Raw genomic sequence first — 26553 nt, 5'->3', positions numbered from 1 at the left:
ATTATAAAACTTTTCACACAGGGAGGAGGCCTTCTTCCTTTCCCTTCTTCATCTTATAACAATTTAGTGTTCTCATGTGAATCTCCTGGCTTATTTGCTAAAACAAGCGTTCCATAGCAGCAGAAGTGAAATTTTCTGCTCTTTTTTTTTTTTTTTTTAAAGAACTGTGTAAATGTGGGCTACTACAAGAACTGTGCTTCTTCTGTACAGGCATGTAGACTGGCCTGGCCCAGCTTTATAAGCAGACAACTTTCCCATACCATTTTTCAAAGCAGTGAGAGCAGGACATGTTGGAATGTGTAAAACATGGCTTTTATGTCTGCAGATGTCCCACACGCACTCGCATGCACACACAGAAATGTGCACACCACATTAAGGTTTGTGAGTGATAAGGTAACGTACGTAGAAACAAGAAAACCGTTCACATACCGCCCCATGAGCATGCTGGGGTTCTTTTTTTTTTCTGTCCTTTATGTGAAAAAAATCTCTCTTCCTTTTCTACTCTTTCCATTCCCCCTTTCCTTCCTTTTTTCTTTACTTTCTGCTCGGCCTTCGGGATGGCAAATCCAGCTGCCCATAGTTGCCCTCACAGTGTTTGATTGAGTGCCGTAGCCTCTGGCCCCTAGCTGTGTGTTTATGTTCTCCTTGCACCTGCCTGTGGTGGAGGAATAACAGCACCACACACATTTCACTCACTCACTCAAAGTCACTCAAAGAAACTCGCAAACACACACGTCTTCTGGCTGAACTACACACTCTTACCAAACTGAATACAACTGTTCACGCCGACAAACTACTAACCGTGTTTTTCCTCTTCCTGTGTACCCTACGTTTTTATAGTCCAACAGCTGGCCAAAACATTGTCCAGAGCCCCCCTACGCGACAGCTACCACCCCAGCAGGTGCACCGTGCCCTTTAGGACATCTACATGGGCAAGCAGGATATGTTATAGTGATACCCCTACTGCCTTTTATCCGAGAGCAAACAGGCAGAGGAATGGCCTCGTGTTCTAGATAGGGCTGCACTTTAGAACTCTGGCAGAAAAACCTGAAGGAAACGGGAAAATGTTCAATTAATCGAAAATATGTATGTGTGGATATGTTCTCAAAACATACACAGGGGCTCTAGAGAGAGAGAGAAAAATTCTTGAGTATTAATTTAAAATGTGTTTTTCTTTTCTAATATAGTGGCATGTGTGCCCTGCCTTTAAATACCTCATATGTTAACTGGATAGTTGAAGCCCTGCCCATTCCCCTGTGCACCATGGGATCTAACTTCAGTGCCGAGACAAATGGTAGATTAGAATTAGATTAGAAATAGGCCATTAGAATTGTGCCACATTTACTCATAAAAGGTTAAAGAAAACGTTTAAGATTAACTTGCTTTATTATCCCTGCAGGGAAATTCAGTCTTTGCATTTTACCCATAATACAAACAACACCTAGCATTAGCATTAACACTTAGCATGCATTAATAGCAGTGAGCTGTCATTGAAAGCGCTTGGAAGCAAACTCCAGATCCAGGTCCTCCAGATTTATTATAGCAATAATTATGATAATAATAGTAGGAGCCAAGAAAGTATGATACTAAAGAAACATCTACTTTTGTGTGAAACAGTTCCAAACTAGCACCAAAATGGTTGTTGCCTTGGCAAATTTTACATTCATTTTAGAGATCTAGGTGAAAAAGTAGTATGAGGTGTAAATCATTCCAGTTTGGTCATTTTCAAATTGCAGAGACATCTTTAACAGCTCTTAACATTTTTGCATATTTTCTTCTTTACATATTTCCAGTCTGATTTGTTTTCCAACAAACTGTGACTTTATTGACTTGTAAAATTCTAAGTTTATTAGTGACAAACGTGTGTACTTGATACATAAACACACAAACAGGAATAAAAAAAAATGTCCTCAGATTGATTGTAATATATATTTTTTACCAAAATAAATTCCCATGGGACTTAACTTGAAGGGGCTAGACTCAGATTTTTTTTTATTAATCAAAAATATTTCCTGAAATAGGAATATCACTAAATACAATAGCTGAATCACAGGAGATACAATATTTTAGTAAAATGTGTCATTACACGTCAGTATTTTTAAAAAAATTAAGAATTGTGGCCTGTGAATAACTTTCTCCAGACACAAGGGAACATCTTATTTTGATACAGACTTAACATTTGTGTATATATTTTTAAAGTGAAAATGAAATTCAAAATTCCACTTAAATTGTAACTTGTTCTGAGATTGCTCAACCTGTCAAAATACTTACAGTATAACTCTTTTTTTCTCTAGTCTTTTGTATATATCCCGCTACAACTCTCTCATCTCTATCCAAATTGAGAATCTAAACATACAGATGGATGAACCTGATGTTGTTTCATGCCGTTATTGGAAATCAAGCCATTTTCCAAGCTTCCATTGATGAGACGTGGAACAGAGAAGTAGAATGACGTCCAGGAATCGGATCAGTGGTCACCTACCTGTCTGAAAATGTCTGTGATTAGGCAAAGTCTGGGTAGATTTACTGCAGCTTGAAAACACAGAGCAGGAATATGCAGAAGTCTCACGTCCTCTCCGACCACTTGAATTACAATACGCTGAAAGGAAATTATGGAATTTTTACCCATCGATGCAAAAAACCCCCCAAAAACTATCGAGTAGCTTTAACCACTGGCTTCTATGGATTCCTGCACCTGAAATGCAACCCGTGTCGTACAGATTGAAAGGTTTTGTACGGTTTCACCAAAGCCACAGAGACACACAACACTGCTCTGTTTCACTTCCAGATAGATCAAGTGGCAGGCAGCAAGACAGAAAGAGGGTTATTAACGTTCCCATCTTCCATCTGTGCTCATAGAGGGCCTCTCAGACAGCAGGTGAAGAGGTTGCTGGGTAATTTGTCTGGGGGAGAGGAGGGAAGTCAGTGGTTAGGGAATTTGGCAATTGCCTGTAATTTTTCTGGTTAAATGAGCTCTGTTTATATGTCTACTGACTTCCTTTATCACCTGTTCTCTCTTTGACATTAAACCAACTTAAATAAGTCAACTGACGGATGAAAAACTAGTTTTGTTGGTTTATTTTGTGATGTTGTACTGCAGTGGTTCCCAACCTTTTTTGGCTCTTGATGCCATTTTAACGTCACAAATTTCTGGTGACTCCAGACATTCAAAATGGAGACTTTTTTTTTTGCTTAAATTAATTTGTTTTTGATCATGTAATAGTTTGCTATACTATGTTGCAAATAAACATTAATTTTAGATGACATGTAGACTATATAATGTATATTATTATGGATGGAGGCAGACAAGCCAGGTTGAGGTTACTGCACAAAGTGAGAATTTTATTTATTTTTTTTTTACGTACAGTCAGTCCAGCTTGTATTTACAAGGCTGACAATTAATACTGAACAAACAATAACTCAAACTATGAATTATGAAAGAGCTGCAGCATCTTAAACCGACCACAATGAACATTTGACAGATAAACAGAACCACAGTGCTTCAGTTTCAGCTTCAGAGTTTGTCATGTCTTTTATAGATTGTGATTGTCTCTCTCAACTCACCATAGATTTTTTTTTTTTTTTTTTTGATTTTTATCAATTACTAGAAATTTCAGGTGACCCCATTTGAATTTCAGGCGAGCCCACGTGTGATCCCGACCCCAAGGTAGAAAAACACTGTCATAGGCTTTTGATTTGAACTGAGAAAAGAAGGAGGATGTGTATTATAAATCCTGGTATTTCTCCACTTATTTCTGCCACCTGTAACTTTAAGAAACAAGGTAAAAGAGTGGATCGACGTTATAAGGAAACCTGACCATTGTTTTTTCTATATATACCTACGTCTGATGAATACATTACCTTCTCAGTTACCTGTTAGCAATAATCCTTTGTCACCTGCTCTTTTAAGAGAAGCAACTGTTACTGAGTTGTAAACTTCAGAAAGTGCTACTTATGCTTAAAGGAAATTAAGTGCTATCGCCGTAAGAGGGGATTATTCTGAGAAGTAAAGCCTTATTGGAACAGGTGATGTAAGAATTTAATGCGATTCCCTTGGACAGTTCCAGCTCACTGGAAGAATGTAGCATGTGATAGATGGATCTTCCTCTCTTCTCTCAACAGGCGGTTTGGCCAAGAACTCCTTAACTCCATGGTATCTTTTATACGTCCAGATATTTCTCTCTCCTTCTCCTATAATGTGTTTGAAATAGCCTCTCACCATAGAAATAACATTGACATATTATAATGGTGAGTATGTAACCCCCCCCCCCCCCCTCCTCCTCCTGTTACCACAGTGTGAGCTTCATTTTGGAAAGATGGCAGATGGAGGATTCTTCCACACTAAGCTGCCATTAAGAGAAATAATCATTGAGTAAGAGCACTTGAGGCTCCTGTGATGTAATGCTGGTGTTAGGTGAGCAGTAGTTGACACTAAGCTGGATACAGGCGTGACTGTATTGGATATTGTTTTGGAAAGATATATCCTTTATATTGGCCTATTACTCATACTTCTAATAGCCTCTGTTATTTAACTTAAATGCTCAAGTCATTCCACTCGGTAGATTTATTTGGAACTTGTAAAACATTTAGAACAAGCACTTGACAATTTAAGGCTTTTTATCTCTTTTAATATCCTTCCTGAGCACTTTCTAAAAAAACAATATGGCTGTGATCTTGGAATTTTATGGCGGTCTATCCAAAATCCCATCTATATACTGTAAATGTTTTCACTGGGACTTGCGTAGTTGGAACACTAACTGATAAATACATATCTTTGGTATTTGGGTTGTGGCTTTTGGCGACTGTCTACTTATGTTTTAAAGACAGTTTTACACTTCTCTGCTCTTGTTGGAGGTGTTTTCATAATAAAAACATAAGTGTAAATGCAAGTTAACTCTAGAAACAGAGGGCACAACTACAACTCCAGACAGATCTTAACCCATAAAGACCCAAACATCCACTGTTCATCTAAATAATCTACTGAAGTAAAGTGTTTAATACCTGTTGATCCACTAATTCTATCAGTACATGTAAATAATTGGTGCAAAATGAAGTTTGTCATCTTTTCATGGTCATCAGTTATGACCCATTTGGACGTGCAGAGGCTCTGTAGTTACTGTGGAAACACTGCTATCTTCTACAATATTGATTCCCCAGTAAAACCCATGGAGTTGGATCAGTGACAGTGGATGGAGACACTTGGTTTTACATTCAGTTATTGATGTTTGCTGAAAAAGTTTTTTTTTTTTTTCAGTTTTCTCTGTTTCTGATATAATAATCATCAACTTTAATCTGTGGTTTTATGAACGTCTACATGATCAGCAAATTAAATGCAAGAAAATACCTGATTTTCACTGAAATAACAAAGATAATATTTCAATAAAGGGTGATAAATAGCTTAAGAAAGGTCAAATGTAGAGAAAAAATTATTTGGGAACTGCCACAAAAGTAGCACTGGGTTTTTATGGGTTAAATAACCAAATCCACTTGCCTTGGACCTGGTTTCTCACAATTTCAGCGTCGAAAAAGGGGTCAGGAACAATTAAGGGCCAATCAACTGAAGCTCCGGCAGCAGTGTTTAAACCTGCTGGACTGCACTTAATTTTCGCTTTGTTTTTTTTTATTAGGTGTGAAATCTCCGGGCCCGTCACCGACTCTCGAGGGCTCGGTCCAAAACCTGGAGCTGAAGTTCTGCAGCCGTGCGACGGTGAAATGTGCCTCAGGAACCGTGGGAGCTGTAAAAGTGTGCGCCAGGACCCCAGGTGTGTGCAGCTGTGCCCTGTTAAAACTTTACAGCCTGTGTAGGAGGGAGAGAGCGAGACCGACTAGACTCTTCTTTTACCTTCTTTAACTCACACTTTTATACACTCCGCTCTCTCATTCTCTTCCTCTGAGTTTCTCCCTCTCTGTCGTTATCTTGATGCGTCTCCAGCTGTGTGATTCAGTCGCTGTTTTCTCCTGGGGTGCTGTCATTGGGCTCTGGCCATGTCTTTGATGGCGAGGATGTTATTGAAGCGAGTGTCATAGCACTGAGTTCACAAGGTCATACTGCACACATGATGTCAGGCAGATTAAAAATTTACTGCAGCTGTCAATATAGGAATAGAAAAATACCAGCATGTGCAATTAATTTTCTGAATTTGAAATTAATATCTATACGAGATGCATATGATAATGTACGCATTCAGTAACTTAGCTACGGAGATAATAAATCAACACTGCACTGCTTTGGAATTAAACTCCACTGGCTTAATGTGTTCAAAATATAATTTTATTGCATTTGATCGCCACCACTAAAACACATGACACGATTTGTATGTTTGTTCTTGCAAAACAAAGGCCATCGACTCGTCTCTGTTCTCTCTGTTTCTGTATTTTTAATTCATCGCCCCCCTACAGATACGAGGGGAAACATTTCTAAAACACACAATCCCCATAAACAGGATCCAACCCAGGCTCTTGATAATATTTTTTCTTGTTTTGACATTAGCATGTCTTTCACATTAATAAACTCCATTCTGATTGCGGCCACTAGAGACTTTGTAACTCTTGTTCCCAAGGTTCAGGCGAAGGGATGAAGGAGAAGCTGGTCCCTCTGATCCAGGGCCCGTCGGACACCAAAGAACTCCACATGAGCCGCTGGCTTAATGAGATCCGCAAGCCTGAATCTCTGCTGGCCCCTGACCTTCTGGTGTTTTCCGTTCAGGTCCCCCAACAAGGAGACGATTGCAGGAACTCAGGTAAAAGCTGTTGAAATGCGTTAAGACGTCACCTCCCTCCTCTCTGCTCTGAGCCTCTTTTATGTGCACCACTTTCTTTCCACTGAATCCATCACTGTATTTCTCTGCGCCACAGACTTTTGTTCAACCTGTGTATTTTTTACATCCTGAATCGCTCCCTCTTTGATATTTCTGCATTTTTAGATCCTTTTCCAATCCTGGTCGCAGTGTTTGGATTTGTCACAGGTGCTGGTCGTACATATTCCATCACAACATTGGTGATCTAATGCAAGTTTCTGAACTTTGTTTAGGTTATCATATTTTCCTTTCTCCGACAGTGGCACGCAGTACCCGGTTTCAGATATTTGTTTAGCAAAGCCGATAAGTGTTTTCCACTCCAGTATTGTTGGTTGGCAACATGGCATGTCTCGGTGTGCGACTTCTCCAAACAGCAGCTCGTTTTTCCATTAGCGCAGGTCGCATACTCTTTGTCATGATTTGACTGAGCTGGCTAACAACAGCTAACCACTCAGAGATTACTGTTGAAGGCTCCACTGATGTCATTTTGCAGTAGCAGTTTCTCATTGTACCTTTATTCCGAAGAATCTACTGAATTTCTGCTCAGTATATGTCTGTGTTAAAAGGGAAAATGTTATATCAATCAGCAGAAATGCAGAACACACTGTGCTGCCGTGCTTAATTTAGTAACGTGGATACAGTTTTGGTTTGTCCCAGAATCCAGGTTCTCCTGATCTCCACTGTACACTCTGTTTTTCAGCTAAAATTAGTCTATGAATGAAGCCATGAATACCAATCTGTCATCAGTACTCCCTCTTACCTGCCTCTCTCCGGCTCTCCTATCAGACTGCTGTTTAACTTCCACTGGATGTTGTTGCATTTGGATGTCGATCACTTGTTCATCTTTCTGTTGTTGTAGCTGTAAGCAACTCCCAAGTCCATAAATGTCTAAAAATAAAAGGTGACCCCCTCAACAGACCATTTCGCTTAATAATGAGAATAATATGTATATTTTTTATTTATAGAGCACTTCTCAATTAAATTACAAACTGCTTTACAGAGAAAATAGATGAAATAGAATCTATAAAGCTTAGCAAAAAGTACATATAATGTTTTCCAGATTGGGATTATTGTCCCATTAATCCTAAATCTGTATGTTCTTTGGTAGAGGTAATTACAGAACTGAATCATGTCATCATAATGATGTCATGAAGCACATGACATTATAAGACAAAAGTCTTAAAAGTGACTGTTCTTAATTATCCATAAAATTGATCATTAACCCTTAAATCTAACACTCAAAGGTCTAAAAAAAAATCCCACAGACACAATAAATGACATTGCTATATTGTCTTTGTAAATCTTTCTCCATATTCAGTCAAATGTGTAATTATTGTTGATCACTTTATTCTAATGGAGATGGGAATGAGTGGAGCCTCCAACACTCATCCATGGGTGGAGGGGTTCAGGTATGAGCTTTAGCAGCTTCAAGGTCAGTAGCAGAAACATTAGTCATGGACAAATGGAAGTGTAACATTACCTGGACTGAAAAATAGTTTAGATTGGTTCAACACAATAACTATGAGGCCTGTTGGACTGGTATTTGAGTACATCTTAAATTTGATCAAAGATGCTTTGAAAAATGTCCTAAAAAGTCACACATTTGGCTTAATCAAACCTGCAGATACACTGACATGAACTTCGAAAGCGACATGAACTTCGAAAGCAACATAAATGTTTTGAACGCAGCACTAGTATGCTTGTAATTCTGAGGCAAATGTCAGCCTTATTTGTCTCAAAATCAAAGTCAGTGTTATGAATTTTTTTCGTAACTAACATTTTATAAGATCTGTTTAACCCATTATAAGGCACTCATAGAAATACTCTGAAATATAAAATTTTAACCTTAGTGTGTTATTGGGGGACCTAACAAAACTTTAATTAGTTTTGTGAAATTTTTCCAAAATTGTTATCGTCATGTAAAAAATTGGAATGAATGAAATTACCGTATTTGGTCCCTCGCCCATATGTGGCAAATAAATGAATAAATCCAAGAAGTATATATGAAAAAATTCAATAAAAACATGTATTTTAGAACATTAGAACATCACTTTTAGAACATTAGACCAACATAAGTGCTGATCCAGACCCCCTGTCAACATCCACATGATCCCTTTGAACATCATTCCTTACATTAGTACCATTACGTCATGGTACCTAACAAAGCAGGTACACTCACTGTTCATGCAGAGGTGGACCTTACAGACCCTGGAGACCACATTGGACCTGAAGTTATTGACTCACTGCCCTCACTGGAACTGTTGCTGTCACTGTCTTGTAATGTGTGTGGAAATTACCAAAAACAGTCTCTTACCCGATAAAGGGTTAAGAATACTAATATCTCCGACTGTTGTTCCTCCAATCCCTCTCCACTCACCAACTGCATGACAGTGTAAGAGAATACACCTGAAGTATTCGTCTCAGACTTGTTCTCAGAGTCACGCCTGTACATCACTCTCAATGCGAGATTGCAAAGAGTCATTGTGTCGTCTTAACTTACACAAACCCACAAACTGAATCCTAAATCATGTCAGACCACGGGGCCTTTTACATGTCAGAGCTGAGCTGGACTTTGCTGGTCATGCAACAACGAGAAGCTCCGGCTGTCTCTTTATGTAGTAGCCGAACCAGAAGATATGTTAGGTTTATATAGACGGTGGATTTGGCAGGTTATCTCTGACTCGGGTTTCAGCTGCTTTTTGATTGTCACCCAGTCAATCAGTGTCCGATTTCTGGTGAAGGGAGCACAGAGATGCAGCTACGAATTGAACATGTAAGATGAGGAAATCCTTACATTTCAGCGGGAACTCAGTTTGATAAATGCACAGACAGTCACTGATAAATTCTCTGACATAAATGTAGATTTACAAAGAAAAGTAGCATTTCTTAAAGGGTTGTTCCGCCTTTTACAGCCTTACAGACATAGATAGATACTTTTAGGAGCTCTGTTAGATTCTATTTAGTGCACAGCCTCAGACTATTACTTTGATTTAGAGCGCATATTATTTCAGCGAAGCAATGGCTCATAAAGACAGTACATATTTTTGAATATTAAAACCTGATCTGAACACAAACCAGAAGACCGAAAAGGAAACGAAAAGAGGGAGGGAGAGAAAGAAGATGAAGGTAAAACAGAGGTGGGGGGGCGACTCCCAGAAGCACTGGATATATCTCCAGCAGATGTGGAGCGGCGGAGGCCTGCACTCTTTCTCATCACCGCCTCAATCCTCTCCTCCATTTTTTTTCTTTCTTTTTCTTTAATGTTCCTCATTTCTCGCTTATGCTTTCCTTCAGTCTGTCTGCATCTCCCTTTGTCTCTCCCTTTTTCTTTTGCTTTCTTTTATTCTCATATCTAATTGTTTTCCATTATGTCTCTGCTCACATGCAATTAATTAGATTTCTTAGAAGTTAGTATGTACAAACTGACTTTTTTTTTTTTTTCATTTTGAGCAGACAGCCTTGCAGAACAACACAAACATGTATTTCTATCTTCTTAGGACATCCCAATTCTATTCCCTAGCCCTTTATTCTAACCTAAACCAAATCCTAAACCACACTTTCACCCCTAAAACAATGTTTAATTTCCTAAGAGCCTAAATACTACCATTTGTTCTCATAACTACACAAACACATCTCCCCACACTCACTCACATTTACGCCAAAATCCTTCTTTTATGTTCACTCTACCTGTCAGTCCATTCAGAGATGGAAAGACCAGTGCTGCTTGACAGTAACAATATCCCCAGACTGGAACATTTCTATTTCTCTGTGCATGTGCGTGCATTTTGTCAAATATTCTGCTAAGTGAAGAGCTAGCTAAGTAAGCGTGTTGGTGCTCGGGCATTTGTGCGCGTCTGCAGGCCTGCGTTTTGTATCGTAATCAGGCTCACATCAAAGTGTTTGGTCAGTGCACATGTCCCGTGTCCCCCGCCGTCGTCCAGAGGGCGACTGGGAGTAGAGCGTTAATGGAATGATGGATGCAACGCCTCATTCAGCCACAGATGAAAGGTGGGGTAGCACCAGTTGAAACAGGCTGCGCCCTCTGCTCCCCCAGGACCGACTCTGAGCCTCAGAGTTTTGTGATCATGACATTTCTGAATTGTTTGAGCTCTTGGCCTTGGCATCAAACGCATTTTATTCGTCCCATGTGGTTCTGTTGATTCCATTTAGCAAATTCTTAAAGCGTGATCATTATACATTGAGTGTAGAGCTCGAGTAGCGGAGCAAGAAAAACGCTAACTCCATACAGCGTGGACATACGGAAAAGATTAACATATAATGAGCCACAATCAACTTTTATATTCTATTTTACATGTGATTAGTTGCTTCTGGTTTTTGTAGGGATTCGATGCTGAACAGTGCTGCTCAATCCGCCTGTCCCTTTCTCGAAGCATAATATTTATTTAACAAAATGGCGAAAAACTTTGACATCAAGATGCCGGCAAGTAGTCAAGAGTTTAAACATGTACTCATGTGCCATTTTGCATCCACATATGCATAATTTGTTTTGTATGTGCATTTTTTACTGTGTGATTGAGTGCAGTTGATTTTTACACAGAGAAGTCTTAGCATCCATGTTTCCCCTCTGACTTTGGATGTGTGATTTCTGTGCTGTCTCATTTCTTAGAGGATGTGACAGGCTCTGGAAATCGCCCGCACTTTACTTATGGATCCTTTAACTCGTACCAGAAGGCGTTTCCTTTGCATTTTTTTTTACATGTTCTTTAGGAGCTCGAGAAGATTTGTATGTCGCATTTTAACATATTTAATCGAGTAGATGGTTAAATTCCATTTTGATGTCTAATTACACAAGCGAGTATAGAGCACTTCAGCTGTGTGCCTGAAATAATTTTAGAATTAACCTTAAAAGCCCTTTTGGGAATGATAATTTTTAGTGTGCTGAATAAACCACTCAAACTAATGAGTCCAAATAATTGAATAAGCAGTAGTGTGTTCTCAGGGCGACTTTCTCACATGTTTTAATCCCCCCTGTTTTGTTCTTGCTCATTTTATATCTTTCATGGAAAGTTAATTCACCAAAGAGATGCGTTGCTTTCAAATAGGGCCAGTGACATCTGTTTTCTGTCTAATTGTTTACCAGTGAATTAAAACAAAATTCCAATTTACTTAGAAAACGAAATGAGGGGTTGGTGTTGGGAGGCTCCGGGTCGTGGTTGGAGGGGGTCCCTTTACACTTGTTGAAACTCCTGCAGAGCCAAACTAATGTGTTTCCATTTAACACAGTTGAGGCTGGAACATTCTAATAAATTAAAGACAATTACAGGCGTGGGTTTTAATGCAGAAGGACGAAGCTGTGCTGCTTTGAAATATCCCCTTTATAGATCCAAAGGCGAATAGTCATTTAATATCTCGCCTTTAACCCTTTGCATTACAATGTGACAGTCCCAGATGATTTCTTCTAATTGAGTAGTCGTTCCAGATGGATCTAACAACGATAAGATTTTTTGGCAGTTCCAGGCTCCGCCATAGCCAGCTATTCTTCTTTTTCATTTTCTCCCCTTTTACAAAAACCAAACATGATTAATGTTGTTCTTTGTTATGACACGGAGTAATGAGAAATCAATGCCATTTTTAAAATAAAAAGAAATATGCAGTAATTAAGTGCGGGAACAATATGGAAGAAAGATGGAGCGGCAGAACGAGGAGCTGGGGTTGGGGGTGGGGGTGGGGGCATTGTAGTTGCGGTCCAGATTGGCAGACTGACTGAAGGGGGCACAGGTTAGTCTTCCACATGGGCCCAGCTGCGAGCCAGAGACTTGTCATCCTTCAATAGCACTTACTGGGACTGATGCCTGTATTCCTTGACTGGCATTCGGTCTATAAATTATTTGTGAATTTAATCAGAGACGAGTCATGCCTCTAGGATCAGTAGGACCAGAAATCTTTGGCCGTGTCATTCATAATGATTGCCAGTGCTGCTCTGAGTGTAAATTATCAGCGCTGCTCAGGAGACGGCTTGATCATTTTGATCCCCGGACAGTGGCTCGCTGGCTGACTATCCTCCTTGGCTTGGTCCGGGCCTGTCACTGCTGATGGATGGGGAACACTAAGGGGGCCTTGGACGAAGCCGGCGTGGGGGAGTCGGGGCCGAGAGGGCGTGTGAGGAGCCGGGGTTTGTGCTGAACTTTGGGGCGAGCAGCAGCCTGCAGGTGTTCCCCCCCCGCCCTCCACCGCTGTGACTTTCACCAGAGGAGGAGGGACGGACGGGTCGGGTGGGCTTCATGATCATAGCGAAGACAAAAAAAAGAGAGAGAGTGAGGGATAGCATGTGTTTTCCCCAGGCACGCCAGCAGCTGCGAGACAATGATTTATGCTCTTCTCAGAACTCTGGGATCTCAAAATGTTACATTTAATCAAGCACACTGAGAGCAGAGCAAATGTTAAAGATGTTCCCTATAAAGCCCTCCAGTTTTGATCTCTTTACCATACCATGGGAGCTGTGGGAATAAGGGAACAAAGTGATCTTTAATCTTAATTTAAACATATTGGAGGGAATTATGAAAGCTACATGGAATTAATCCTCAGAGAGTGCCCTGGGCGCTGTAATACTTAACATATTTAGTTCCCTAATTGATATTAAAGCTGTTTTCTCCTCATTACTTTTTCCTATTGCACAGATGGAAGGAAGAATGTTTCAGAGCGATTGTTTATGCAAACTTTAGTCCTCTGCTTAATAGTAAGTGTTTACAATATGACATTTTTAATATACAGTTATTATAAGACAATAAAATATGTTCCTAGTTCAACATGTATTTACACAATGAGTCAACACATACATTACATTATATGCTGTTGCGTGATCTGTTTAGAGCATCTTTCTATGAGGTGTCACATACTAATAGAGTTCACAGTTTAGGAGACCTGTCTACAGAAGTGGGAGACAGGTGGGATCGTACTGTATAACCCTAAAGACTAATGAGAGCAGGTGGAAACGAGGCGCCACCTGACTTTGATCTGACCACTTCACACATGCACAACACGGCGAGTGCAGCGCTCACGCTTGCACGCACGCATATACATAGAAACACTGGCTGCACATGCTCCTTTTGTTTCATCTCTGTAACTATAGCTTCGGAGTGGGCTGCAGCGACCCCATAGATGGGGTGTGAATTTTGGGATCCTTGCTCCAGGCCTCTCCTCCATTACAATCTTTCAGTGATCTGCCATGCTTTCATACGTCCATCTATCATGCTCACTTTCCTCTCCTTTGAATACGCTCGTTTAGTCCATTGAGTTTTACATCAACAGTCTGGCGTTGTCTCACACGGCAGCTTGATGGCTTTAAGCTGCTGGCCTCACTTTTTTTCCCAAGTAGTAGCAAAAAGTTGTGAGAAAACACAAGAGGCAGTTTATCTTTCTTAACACCTGCTTAAACCACAAAGACTCAAACAGCCTCTGGCAACCAAAATCATCTACCGATCTAAAACTTCTGATCCACTAACACTATCAATACATGTAAATGCAGTTTGTCATCTTTTCATGGTCATCAGATATGACCCATTTGGGCGTTCGGAGGCTCCGTAGTGAACGTGGAAACAATGTCATCTTCTACAACATTGAGCCTGTTTATGTGACCATTAAAGTCCAATAACTGGGAGTAATCAGATAATTATAATAATCAGATCTGACGCATTTACATGCACTTAAGAAATGCAATAAATTAAAACAATGATTTAGACATTCCAGTCCATTATCGGATTTCTTTCGGAGTACATAGGTATATGGTAGAATCAAACTTCCTATTATGGTCTTTGTAACTTCCATTTTCTACGATTTTATTTGTTTTTACACATGCGCAGATGTAAAAGAACAAAATAAATCAGATTAACCTGTATACATGCAGAAAGACATTGAGGAAAGAGTATTGAGGAAAAATCTAGGTTAATCTGATTAATTGTGATTGTTAATCTGATTTCTCATAATCACATTACTACTGTTATCTGATAAAGCGTATCAGATTATCCTGTTTACATGATCACTTGAATAATCCGATAACTCTAGACATCAGATAATGATCATAGTATTGGTGTGCATGTAAACATGCTCATTCATTCACCAGTAAAACCCATGGAGTTTGATCAATGACAGTAGATGGACATACTTGTTTTATGTTCAGTTAATGATAGATTTGCTGAAAAAGTCACTTTTTCTTCAGTTTTTGATGTTTCTGATATAAAAGCCCTCAATTTTAATCTGAACTTTTTTGAACGTCTACATGATCTATGAATTAAATATAGGAAGATATAGGATTTTCACTGAACCCATACATGTATGAGTTAAGAAAAAAAGTATTTAGATTTTTTTTAGATTGATTTTATTACTGAAAATTAGGCTAAAGTTGAAATGCATTTTTAATTTTTTTTTAAATATGGTTTTATTAAGAAGATATTGAACCTCTTGACACCCAGGAAAGTACAAGTTTTGGCTATTTTTAATTAGTAATTGCCTATATTGGAAACATCATGATGAAACAGGTTTTCACATGCATTATTTTAACAATTTTTATGGAATGTCCTTTGTGGTGGACAGTTATTTTTGTTTGTTTTTTGTAGAAATCTGTGAAACTCTAGTTCACCAATGTTGACAGAAAACCCGTAGCTGGGTCTTAGGAGGTTTATTTTATGAGATCACAGAGCAGTCCATATTCAACAACTAAAGTCATACTCTTTCGTTGTATTCCTTAAGGTCTATAGAAACCACCTCGATGTTGTTTGGAGAACGTTGCATTTATAACCCTTTGGAAAGTGAACTTAAACTATGTGTCCACAAATGTGGACGTCATGCATGAAAGGGTTAAAAATTGCTACATGGAGTGGGTAATATTATAATAAATGGTGATAAAATACTTAAAAAAGGTTAAATAGAGAGAAAAATTCATTTTTGTAATTGCCACAAATGAAACTTTGGGTCTTTGTGGGTTAAGTATGAGTGAGTGTGTATTTGTAAAAAGTACAGGTGTTTTTTCTCCTTCACTTTTAGATTTCATGACTGTAGCTGCTAGAAATCAGAGCATATGTTGTTGTTTTTTTTTTTTTCATGTGCTTATTTGTTTAAGCACTCTTTAAGTTTTAATGTCGAAGGCAGCCCCTGACATCTCGTCTCATCAAGCGGAGTAGGTAATGCGGAGATTAGACCCGAGGGAACCCAGGCTATTGAGGTCAATCATGGCCCATTACTGGAGCTGTTCATCTGTGAAGTGTTGGGCTACTTAGGCCACTCTCACAGTGCTTAAAGCCGGGCTGGAGTGTGAGGCTGAAGGGCAGAGGCCAAAGATTGGGGACAACGTACAAGAGGATAAGGGCTGATATTGAGGCTAGAGCCGGGGTAAGGTTGGAGTGTGACTGGACCCGAGCTGCCGTTCAGCCTAGAATCCAGTTGTACATGAAATCCCAGCTCCCATGTGACCATTTGGCACCGATCGTTTTACACGTTGGTGATTATGGAGTTCATCTCAATTGGAAATTCAGAATGGGCAGATGTTGCACTTCATTTTCCTTTAGTCAAATGTCTTATAGAGCTAAACTGGAAGTCACTACCAAGTACTTTGAGTTAAGATGTTGCTTAGAATTCTTCTCTCTCACCCCAAATAAAATTTTATCACCTATCCCAAAATAACCTGTTTACTTTTTTTCATTATTTATCATATTTACTAATATTAACTTCATCCAGTCAGTGCTATTATATTCATTTAATGGCAGAAACTAATTACTTTTTTCAGTAGCGATTAATCTGTCAATAATTGTTTTGAATAATGAAGTAAGTGTTTAGTCTGTAAAATGTAAAAAAAAAAAAAAAAAGACAAATAGTTGATGTTCTCAAGTGTGTAATTTGCTGTCACAAATGGGGTAAAGTAACCAGACAGTACAGAATTATGCCCTGTCCACTGTAACATAGATGATTTTTCGAACTGATAATTTCTTCCTCCATTTTTAAAATATAAATTCTGTCCACACAACGCAAAAATAATTCAAAACTGGTCCAAACTCTTAGACAAACTAGAGTTGTTGTTCAACGTGTGGACACCGTGGATAATACTGGATGTAGCAGGCACAGAGGCTTTAATCTGTCATGACGATGAAGCAGCAATGAGTTCAGTTGTAAACTTGCATTACTTTAAGTGTTGTATTTGTGGAAGTGTATTCTTTACATGATGTGGATTTGTCTGTAACGCCAGTCCAGTCCAGTCCAGTCTGTCTCCCAAAGGTATCGGTGCTGACCTCAATCTACTGAAGGTCATCCACTGATTTATACACCTGGATTTGATGTTTCAGGTGCAGCCTCATCACACAAACACGTTAGATTTGAGCAAAGTGGTGTGAGATGCCATCGATTAACAATCTGTATGTTTTTTTAGAAACACATGAATACACACAAACCATGGTTTAGTAAATGCACACTTTGGAAAGCATTGTTAAAAATCAGTTTCTGTGATATAAAATGCCAGTTATGTGTGAACAAGAGGAAGAAACTTTATAAAGCTGAGTTGAGTTAACTGCAAAGTTACTTTTGCAAATGTTCCCAAATACATTTTTCTATAGATTTAACATTTCTTAAATGATTTATCACAATTTATTCTAACATAATCCTCTCTATTTAGCATTTTTCCAACGAAAATCACTTATTTTCCCATATTTAATGTACTGATCCCATAGATGTTCATAAAAGTTTAGAGGTTCAAAGGTTATATCAAAACGGAGAAAACTGAAGGAAAAGAGACTTTCATCAAAGATATCAATAACTGAACATAAAAACAAATGTGTCCATCCACTGTCAATGATCCAACTCCATGGGTTTTACTGATGAATCAATGTTGAAGCAGATGAAGGTGTTTCCACGTTCACTACGGAGCCTCTGAACGTCCAAATGGGTCATATCTGATGACCATGAAAAGATGACAAACTGCATTTCACACCAATTATTTGCATGGATTGATAGGATTAATGGATCAACAGGGATTAAACATTCTAGATCAGTAGATTATTTTGGTCACCAGTGGCTGTTTGGGTCTTTATGGGTTAATTTAGTAAATCAAAATTGTTGGCTGCTAATTAATTGACAACTAATTTATCAATCAAGTGGCTCTGATTTATTTACCTATTTTAAGTCCAGTAACTCATCTTCTTCACTCTTTGTGTTTCTCTTTCAATATTTATGCCATTCTATGTGATTCAGTTGATGGACAGCGATAAAAAGGTTTGTTAAAAATAAATTAAATGAAATGTAGATTTTTTTGTTACTGTTACCTGCTTTGCCTGTCAGGTGGCGTGTAATAAACCGGGGATGTTTCGTTGTGTTCTGGGTAATATGGGGCAGGTTCTGCAGGTATAGCTGTGAAAACCCGAGACTAATTGCAGCTTAGGGGAACACGGTGGTCAAACCGTGGGCTTTCCTGGAGTTAGCGTCAGTCTAAGGCAACGCAGTGGGATGTAAGTGAATCAGAGATGAAGACTGAGCCTTTGAGTGTGAAGAGAGGTCATTCTGGGTCACTACTGTTTCACGTCTAAACGCAGTTGTCTAAGTAATGCAGGGTCAGAGGGTGGGAGACGGAGCGGTAATCGGCCTGGCTCAGCGTGTGAAACTGGAGACCATATTAGCTCATCAGTTTCATTAAGATCATCTTTGTACAGACCTAATGACTGTTTTTAACTGTGACGAGACCACCGCCTTTTATCATTTAACACAACAGTTTCTAACACTACAAAAATAGGAAGGCAGTAAGAGACAGAACAGGTAATGAGCAACAACATTATCAGTTAAGATCTTAATCAGTCACAGATATCACAACAAAAGCTTATTCTGTGTGTGCAGCTTTCCCTGTATTTCCATTTTTTACACTGATTAATTGATACACACAATAATATGATCACATGGCGTGACAACATCGCAACAAAACAAAAATTAGAATGACAGTAGTTAAATAAATTAAATAAAACGGATACAGAAAAATCGGATCTTTTAAGTAATTCAGATAATTACATCGACATGATCAGCACCATTTAAAATATTAGACTAAAATGAAATGATTGTATTTTGGAATAATCTCATTTTTCCCACTACAGTGCATTTTTCCCATTTTATGCTATGGCTGGCAATTTTTTTTCCTTTAAAAAAAATCAGCTGTGCTACATTTTGTTTTTGTATACTTCAGATTAGTTATTGATAGAAATATCATAATATGTAAGGAAACTAAGGAAGGCTAATTGATGATAATATAGGTTTAAATCAATAAGGAAGTTGGATAAATAGTAATGATTAATTTACGGAGGATTTGGAGTAAGCAACTTCTGCACATCCTCCTACTCTTCACATATTAAGTGAAGGCATTATGTGATTGACAGTTCCTTCTCTGCAGAATGTAGTGTTGTATTTTTTCTTGAGTCTTTATTTTCTGCTTTTTTGCATTCAATATCAGCTTCAGTATTGTACCAAATGATATACATATATGATAAAAGTCTGGGTAGAGTTTTAATCCACAGCCACATAAAGCTTTAAGGTCTCCATTTCCATAAACTTGCAATGCTGAAGCATATTTTCCTTGTAAATTTGCTTCTCAAATAAGGGAAGGAGATAGTGATCCAGTGTGTCAGCTCCTGGCTGTACTGGCTCATGCATTTCCATTCAAGGTGCAGTTCATTTTCATGTTTGTCACCGCGGCATTCAGTGAAAAACCCAACATGAGTTCACTCGAAAGCCCCCTCCCCTACAGTTTTATACACACCCATCATTTGATATTCCCATGTGACTTCAGAGTTATTACACTGAATGATTTCACCTTAAGCTCTTTGGAAAGGGAGGGAGGGAAGCAGAGTCTGTAGTTTCCTCCATCCCCAAGTACTTTACCAGCTGCATTCTCATTCATCATTAGGGGAGAAGAAGTTAATTGATGTATAGAATAGAATAGAATAGAATAGAATAGAATAGAATAGAATAGAATAGAATAGAATAGAATAGGGTATCAACAGATCTAATTTAATAGTTTTTAATGCCACTTTAAACAAATTTAACGCCCATGTCCAACAGTTCAGTTCAGGTACGGTTGCCGTCGACAGGCTTTAACCAGGTTTTGAATAGTTCCTCCTCCCACCACTTTTGCTGAAACTTGCATTTTCCCATTTTTCCGACATTTGCTAATATTTCCTCCACTCTTTCACTATGGCATGAGCTCGCTCCCAGCACGTTGCATTCCAAGCATCCGGTGTTGTGACTTCGTGCACTGGTCATAAACAATAGTCAATTAAAGGGTTCCGCCTGTCAATCATCACACTATACTTCCAAACAAAATTATTAAATTTTTACATAATCAAAATTAATTGTGAATAACAATGTTTTTTCCATCAAGTGTATTACATTTACTGCCTCTGGACATTGAATTTAATGCTTTTTAATGCCATTTAAGGCCTTAATTTTCGCTAAATCTATTTAATGACTTTTAATGGTTGTTATTGACCTGCAGAAACCCTGTAGAATAGAATACAATAGAATATCCAGTTCAATCCAATTTTATTTATATAGTGCCATATTATAACAAAAGTTATCTCATGACACTTTACATATAGAGCCGGTTGAAACCAGACTCTCAGAATAGAATAGAATAGAATAGAATAGAATAGAATAGAATAGAATAGAATAGCCTTTGTTGTCATTGTGTGTGCAATGAAATTAGGAGTGCTGTTCCAGTCAGTGCAACAATATGAATAATAAAAAAATGTCAGAAAATAAGAATAGAGTAAATATAAAAATACAAAAACTAAGAAAATAGAATATAAAATTCTGTATTATATGTATATGTATAAATTATATGTTAAATAAGAATAGAACTAAAAGTAGAATAAAATAAAAACACTTGGAATGATTTAGAATGTAACAACATATCCTGTATAACAAAACTGACATAAATCTATTGTTTTTGTATTTTGTGTGTGTTTTGTTTTTTTTTTAACATTTGATTTTCATATTTTTATTGATATATTTTCTCATAATTTTATCCTGTTGTATCACTGTAAAATGTTTAATGGGTGAAAAGAAAGAAAAACCAATAAAAAGTGAGTTACAAAAAGGAAAATGTGAATAGACACATTATTAAAAACATTAACAATATATGTAAGTGTGTATCAGTCTATAAAATACTGCATTTATCTTAGATTATGAATATATTGAATAAATACATTGAATAAATCATAATGATAAATATTGAATAAATATTGCATTGTTATTGCAAGAACAGAGTTATTGCACATAATTCACATACATATGGTTCAGTGTTTGTGGGAGTGGACGGCAGTAACCCCTGCTTCTCTGTCCGTCCCACAACGTGTTTACACTTTATCCAGTTCTGAACAGAGTAGCAGGGGCGGAGGAGGTCAATTTAGTTAACCTTATCTAATTGAATGTTGTCACCGGATCAAAGGTCGCCACATTCCACGCCGTCAGATCAAGCACACAGCACAATCAAAACAATAGGCTTCTCCGGATCACCTAATCAGGAGCCCGGGATTTTATTCTCACAAATTAGAGGGGATAATGTCCAGACTGACTCGCAGGGCCAGAATACTGTCTTCAGTTGTGCATTTGGATTAGAGCTCATTTGGCTGCTACGCTGAAGTTTCACCGGTACTGCTTTTTGTCACATATTGCAATGAAAGTCTCAAAGGAAAAACAATCGTTGAGTTGGTGAAGCGGCCCTGTTAGGTTTTGATCGCTTTGGAATAGCTTCCCTCTTGATGTCATTTATGCTTTTAATACCTCGTCCTCTGATGCTGCATGATAAACGGCACAAATATGCTGATGCCAAAGCTTGTGGCTCAGTATCGGTCCTGCGGTTGAAAATGGCCCCTTCTAATGTCTTATTATACATCGTGTTTTTGCTGACAGAGATAGAACTTTAATTTGTGGTGGCTCCTTGTTGATCACCCAACCACCCCCCAACCCCACCCCTTCCCCCTCCCCTCTTAGTTTATCAGTGTCACGGTCTGTCTTGGAGCCATACTTCTGTCTTTCATCTCTTATTATTACTGTTCCAGCTCTGAGTGAGATCAACCGCCACCTTCTCACATTATTAAAGGCTGGTTACTGATTCATACCGTTCCAGGACTAAAGTCACACACAAACTAACCCCAGTTCAGACGGATGCCGACTCAACCCGGCAAAGCAGCGCAGACATGACCAGACAACGCAAACACAAATAAAAATGATTATGAAAATAACAGAACCAGTACGAAATACAAGATTAGGAGAATGTATTTTAGAATAATCTCATTATTCACTAGAATGGATTTTTCCCCCCATTATATATATGATTTATGCTGTGGCTTGTGATTTTCTTTTTTCAAACATCTAATTTCCAACATTTTCAGGCTGTCTACAGATCCATAAAAAGTCATTTTTGTAAATTAATGCTTTACTTATCCTTAAAATTAATAATCAATCGTTAAACCTGACATTCAAAAGGTCTTGAAAATTCCACAGACACAATGAATGGTATTGCTGTATTTACTTTGGAAATATTTGTACAGAATTAGTCATATGTATAATTAGTGTTGATGATTTGATCCCAACGGAGATGGGAGTGAGTGGAGCCTCCAGCCGTCATTCATGGGTGGAGGGGTTCAGGTATGAGCTTTAGCAGGTTCAACGTCAGTAGCAGAAGCATTCGTCATGGACAAATGCAAATGTAACATTAGCTGGACTGAAAAATAGTTTAGACTGGTTCAACACAATAACTATGAGGTCTGTTGGACTGTTATTTATGCGAATGGAAGGTCTGAAAATTGACCAAAGATGTAGAAAAATGTCTTAAAAAGTCAGAAATGTGGCTTCATCAAACCTGCAGATACCCTGCTTGTGTTTTTAGTGTATTTCTAAAAAAAATCTTTTAGTGTATGTTCTGAGTATTTCATTGTATTTTTTTAGTGTATTTTGGCATTTCTTTCATAATTTACCATATATTTTATATTGTCATGCATTTTTTTTGTGTACTTTTTGTGCATGTAGGTGTATAATAACTCCAACAATTAGTCAGTAGCAGAAACATTAGTCCCAGACACATGAAAATGTAACGTTAGCTGGACTGAAACATAGTTAAGACTGGTTCAACACAAGAACAATAAGGGTGTTGGACAGTTAGATTTGACTATATCTTATATTTGACCAAATACACCTTGAAAAATGTCTTAAAAAGTCAGAAATGTGGCTTTGTCAAACCTGCAGATACTCCAATTGTATATTTAGTGTATTTTTTTTCAGTGTCTTTTAGTGAATGTTTTGAGTGTTTCATTCTATTTGTTGTTCATTTTATCATATTTTTGTGTGTTTTGGCATTTCTGTTGTAGTTTACCGTATATTTTATATTGTCATGCATTTTTTTTTAAATTATTTTTTGCACATGTGGGTGTATGATAACTCCAAAAATTAGTCAGTAGCAGGAACATTAGTCTCGGACACATGAAAATGTATCGTTAGCTGGACTGAAACATGGTTCAGACTGGTTCAACACAAGAACGATAAGGATGGTTGGACAGTTATATTTGACTGTATCTTAACTTTGACCAAATACACCTTGAAAAATGGCTTAAAAAGTCCTATATTTGGTGGGTGAGATCAACCACCAGCATCTCACATTACTAGAGGCTGGTTATTGATTGATACAGACTAACCCGACTTCAGACGGCCGCCGACTCATCCCAGTAAAGCGGTGATGAAGCCAGCCGACTGGAGTTCTGTGCCAGTAGCCAAACTAATATGTCTCGCCGCTTGAGTGGCCATCAGAAAACACGTGGTAGGTGTGGGAAGGGGATGAGAGCCCATTAGCTTCTTCACAGCTCAGCTGCCGCGACGCACCCCCTCATCTCTCCTCCTGTTCCCCCTACACTCCTCCATCTTCACTCCCCTCCTGTCCGGTCATGATCACACTTTCCCAGGCTGCACCGATGCCCAGATGAGCTTGTACGAAGAATTGAACCAGCAGCTTCTCCAAAGAAGAAAAAAAGGGGGAAATGGACGAAGTATTGGGACACGTTGAATTCAGGTGTTTTTTTTCTCTATCAGGGCTACAAAACAATGGCAAATGTCATAAAATAAAATCTTCATCCTTTGAATCTGCTTTATCCTTACTAGCATTGTGGGGGGGCTGGAACCTATCCCAGCTACCTATGGGCGAAGGCGGGGTTCACCCTGGACGAGTTGCCAGTTCATCACATGGCCGACATATAAAGACGAACAACCAATCACTCTCACAGTCACACCTATGGGCAATTTTATTTGATTTTTTTTGGTTCACCAATAAACTTATCAGTGCATGTCTTTGGATGGTGGGAGGAAACAGGAGAGAACCCACGCAAACATGGGAAGAACATGCAGACTCCACACAGAAAGGTCCCTGGTTAGAATCGAACCCTCTTACTGTGACTGCGACAGGGCTAGCCACAGTGCTAACCACTACACCACTGTGTCACCTGTTTGTATTTTTTTCTTTATTTTTCAATTTTCATAATTCATTTTCATTTTAATAATAAGCATTACATCAGCATAGGACATATGAACTAGTTGAAGGCAGAACAACACACAAACATCAAACCCCATCTACCCACCCATCCAAAGGCTCAGAGAGAAGGAAAATAAATAAAATAAAATAAAATAAAATAAAATAAAGAGAAAAGTTAGACCAGGAGTGTCAAACATGTGGCCCGGGGGCCAAAACCGGCCCGCCAAAGGGTCCAATCCGGCCCGTGGTATGAATTCATGAAATGCACAAGTGACTCTGATGATATAAAGCCCTACTTTTTGTCTTAAGTGGGTTGGATTAGTAAAATATTACCATAATAACCTATTAATAATAACGCCAATTTTTTTCCTCGAGTGTAAAGGCATAATATTAGAGGCATAATATGGATAAAATTGCACAATTTTTCTCCAGAATTTTCAGGATGTTATTGTTATTCACATTTTTTAAAGGATAAGTTGTAGATGCACACATTTTCATCATGTAATTTTAATTACCTCCGCCAGGAGGTATTGCGATTACTTTGCTTTGTGTGTTGGTGTGCGTGCATGTTTGTTTGTTTGCGTGTTTGTTTGTTTTTTTGTTAGCAAGATAACTCAAAAGTTATGGATGGATTTTCATGAAATTTTCAGGAAATGTTGATACTGGCACAAGGAAAAAATGACTAAATTTTGGTTGTGATTGGGGGGTGGGGGGGGCAGATCTGTCTTGGTGGAGGTCTGCGCTCTCTGAGTGCTTTTCTTGTTTGTTTTTTTTTTTACTGTTATTTTATATGGTTTTTTTTTTTTGTTTTTTTTAACTTATTATTTAATCGGTCTGGCCCGCGTGAGATTACATTGGACTTTATGTGGCCCCTGAACTAAAATGAGTTTGACACCCCTGAGTTAGACTGTCTTTGGTAGTTTTGTTTAAATGATCTTTGCTTCCAAAATTGATGAACTTGATGTTTATAAACTATATGGACAAAAATACTGGGACACATCATGTCTACCGCTGTTCATGCTGATTTGACATATAAACATCAATATTTCCTTAAAGTTTAATGGGAGATTTTTCTTCCCAAGTGAGATGTGAAGAAGGTAGATGATTTGTTGTGGTAGAAAATTATTATTTACAGTCAGAGCATGAAAAATATTTTCAAAATTTAGAGGTAAAACATTTAAAATTATAGTCATGGATAAAAAGAAAAAAATCAATGAGAAATTTAGTAAAAACCATCTCTGAGACATTTTGGAAGCAAAGATAATTTAAAGAAAACTAACCAATGCAATGATATTCATCATAATATAAAACTATGGTATGACGTTTGCCATTATTGTTTCGAGCCCTGTTAGAAAAGAACCACCTGAATTCATCCTGTCCCAATACTTTTGTCCATGTATATAGTGTATTAAATGTTAACGGTGCAGTACAGTCCCACATGAAGCAGCAGTGGGGATGAAAAGATGAAGAAGGGGCTTAGTGGCAGTAGAGTCTAGGGGTGAGAAACACTGTGATCCCATATTCTTGGAAGTTTCTTTTGATGCTGATGTGGGGATTATTACTGGAGCTGTTTGCAAAGATGTAATTAATTAAGATAATTAAGCTAATGGTGGTTATGGGGTTGTGGTATAGGTTTGGGCGGGATGGTTGTGGCAATGAGAGAGAGTTCTCACAGAGTGGAAAAAAAAAAAAAAAAAAGTCAAAGTAATTAACAGAATCAGCCACTAGGAACCAGACCAAGGGAGGGGGGCTTCATTCACTGAGGCTCAGTCAAGAATGGAATGTGACACAACCTGCACTAATGTTGAATTCTCCCATATAACTGGATTATTCTTACACACTCTCAATCACACACAGACGACTCTCAATAGTGACAATTACAAGGTTGTTGGATCATGTTCAGAAACACACCGGAGCCCACACAGTTTAGCATCTTCTGTTTCTTTCAGAGCAATAGAAGCAACTTCGTTTTCATTTATTTCATTCTACCATCCAAAACCGCCGTTATTGGTTCCAGTGACAGACAAATCGAAGAATGGCTTCACTCCATCATCACATATTTATGCACTAAATATGGAAGCCCCCCCCCCACACACACACACACACACACACACACACACACAAGTCAGAGAGTTCTTCAGACCACACAGGAACATCTTTGGTGTCATTTCCCATAAAAGACCCCCCCCGAGTCATGTTGAGATAATGAACTATGCAGATTTAAGCGTCTGCTGCAGTAGGATAAAGTGGAGCAGA

At 38.3% G+C, this 26553-nt stretch overlaps 1 protein-coding gene across 3 annotated transcripts in view; it reads left to right on the top strand.

The window, feature by feature from the left end:
- vps13b (vacuolar protein sorting 13 homolog B) overlaps positions 1-26553 on the top strand; it is a 464114-nt gene that overhangs the window by 93498 nt on the left and 344063 nt on the right. For all 3 annotated transcript variants that reach the window (XM_030157727.1, XM_030157729.1, XM_030157728.1), the window contains exons 18-19: positions 5628-5762; positions 6561-6740. In XM_030157727.1, coding sequence (XP_030013587.1) covers positions 5628-5762; positions 6561-6740 — 315 coding nt within the window. The remainder of the gene's footprint in view (positions 1-5627; positions 5763-6560; positions 6741-26553) is intronic.

The sequence above is a fragment of the Sphaeramia orbicularis genome, chromosome 16 (assembly GCF_902148855.1).
Source record: "Sphaeramia orbicularis chromosome 16, fSphaOr1.1, whole genome shotgun sequence".
Classification (NCBI taxonomy): domain Eukaryota; kingdom Metazoa; phylum Chordata; class Actinopteri; order Kurtiformes; family Apogonidae; genus Sphaeramia; species Sphaeramia orbicularis.
The sequence above is the reverse complement of the archived record's forward strand: the minus strand, read 5'-3'. Positions and strand labels throughout refer to the sequence as shown.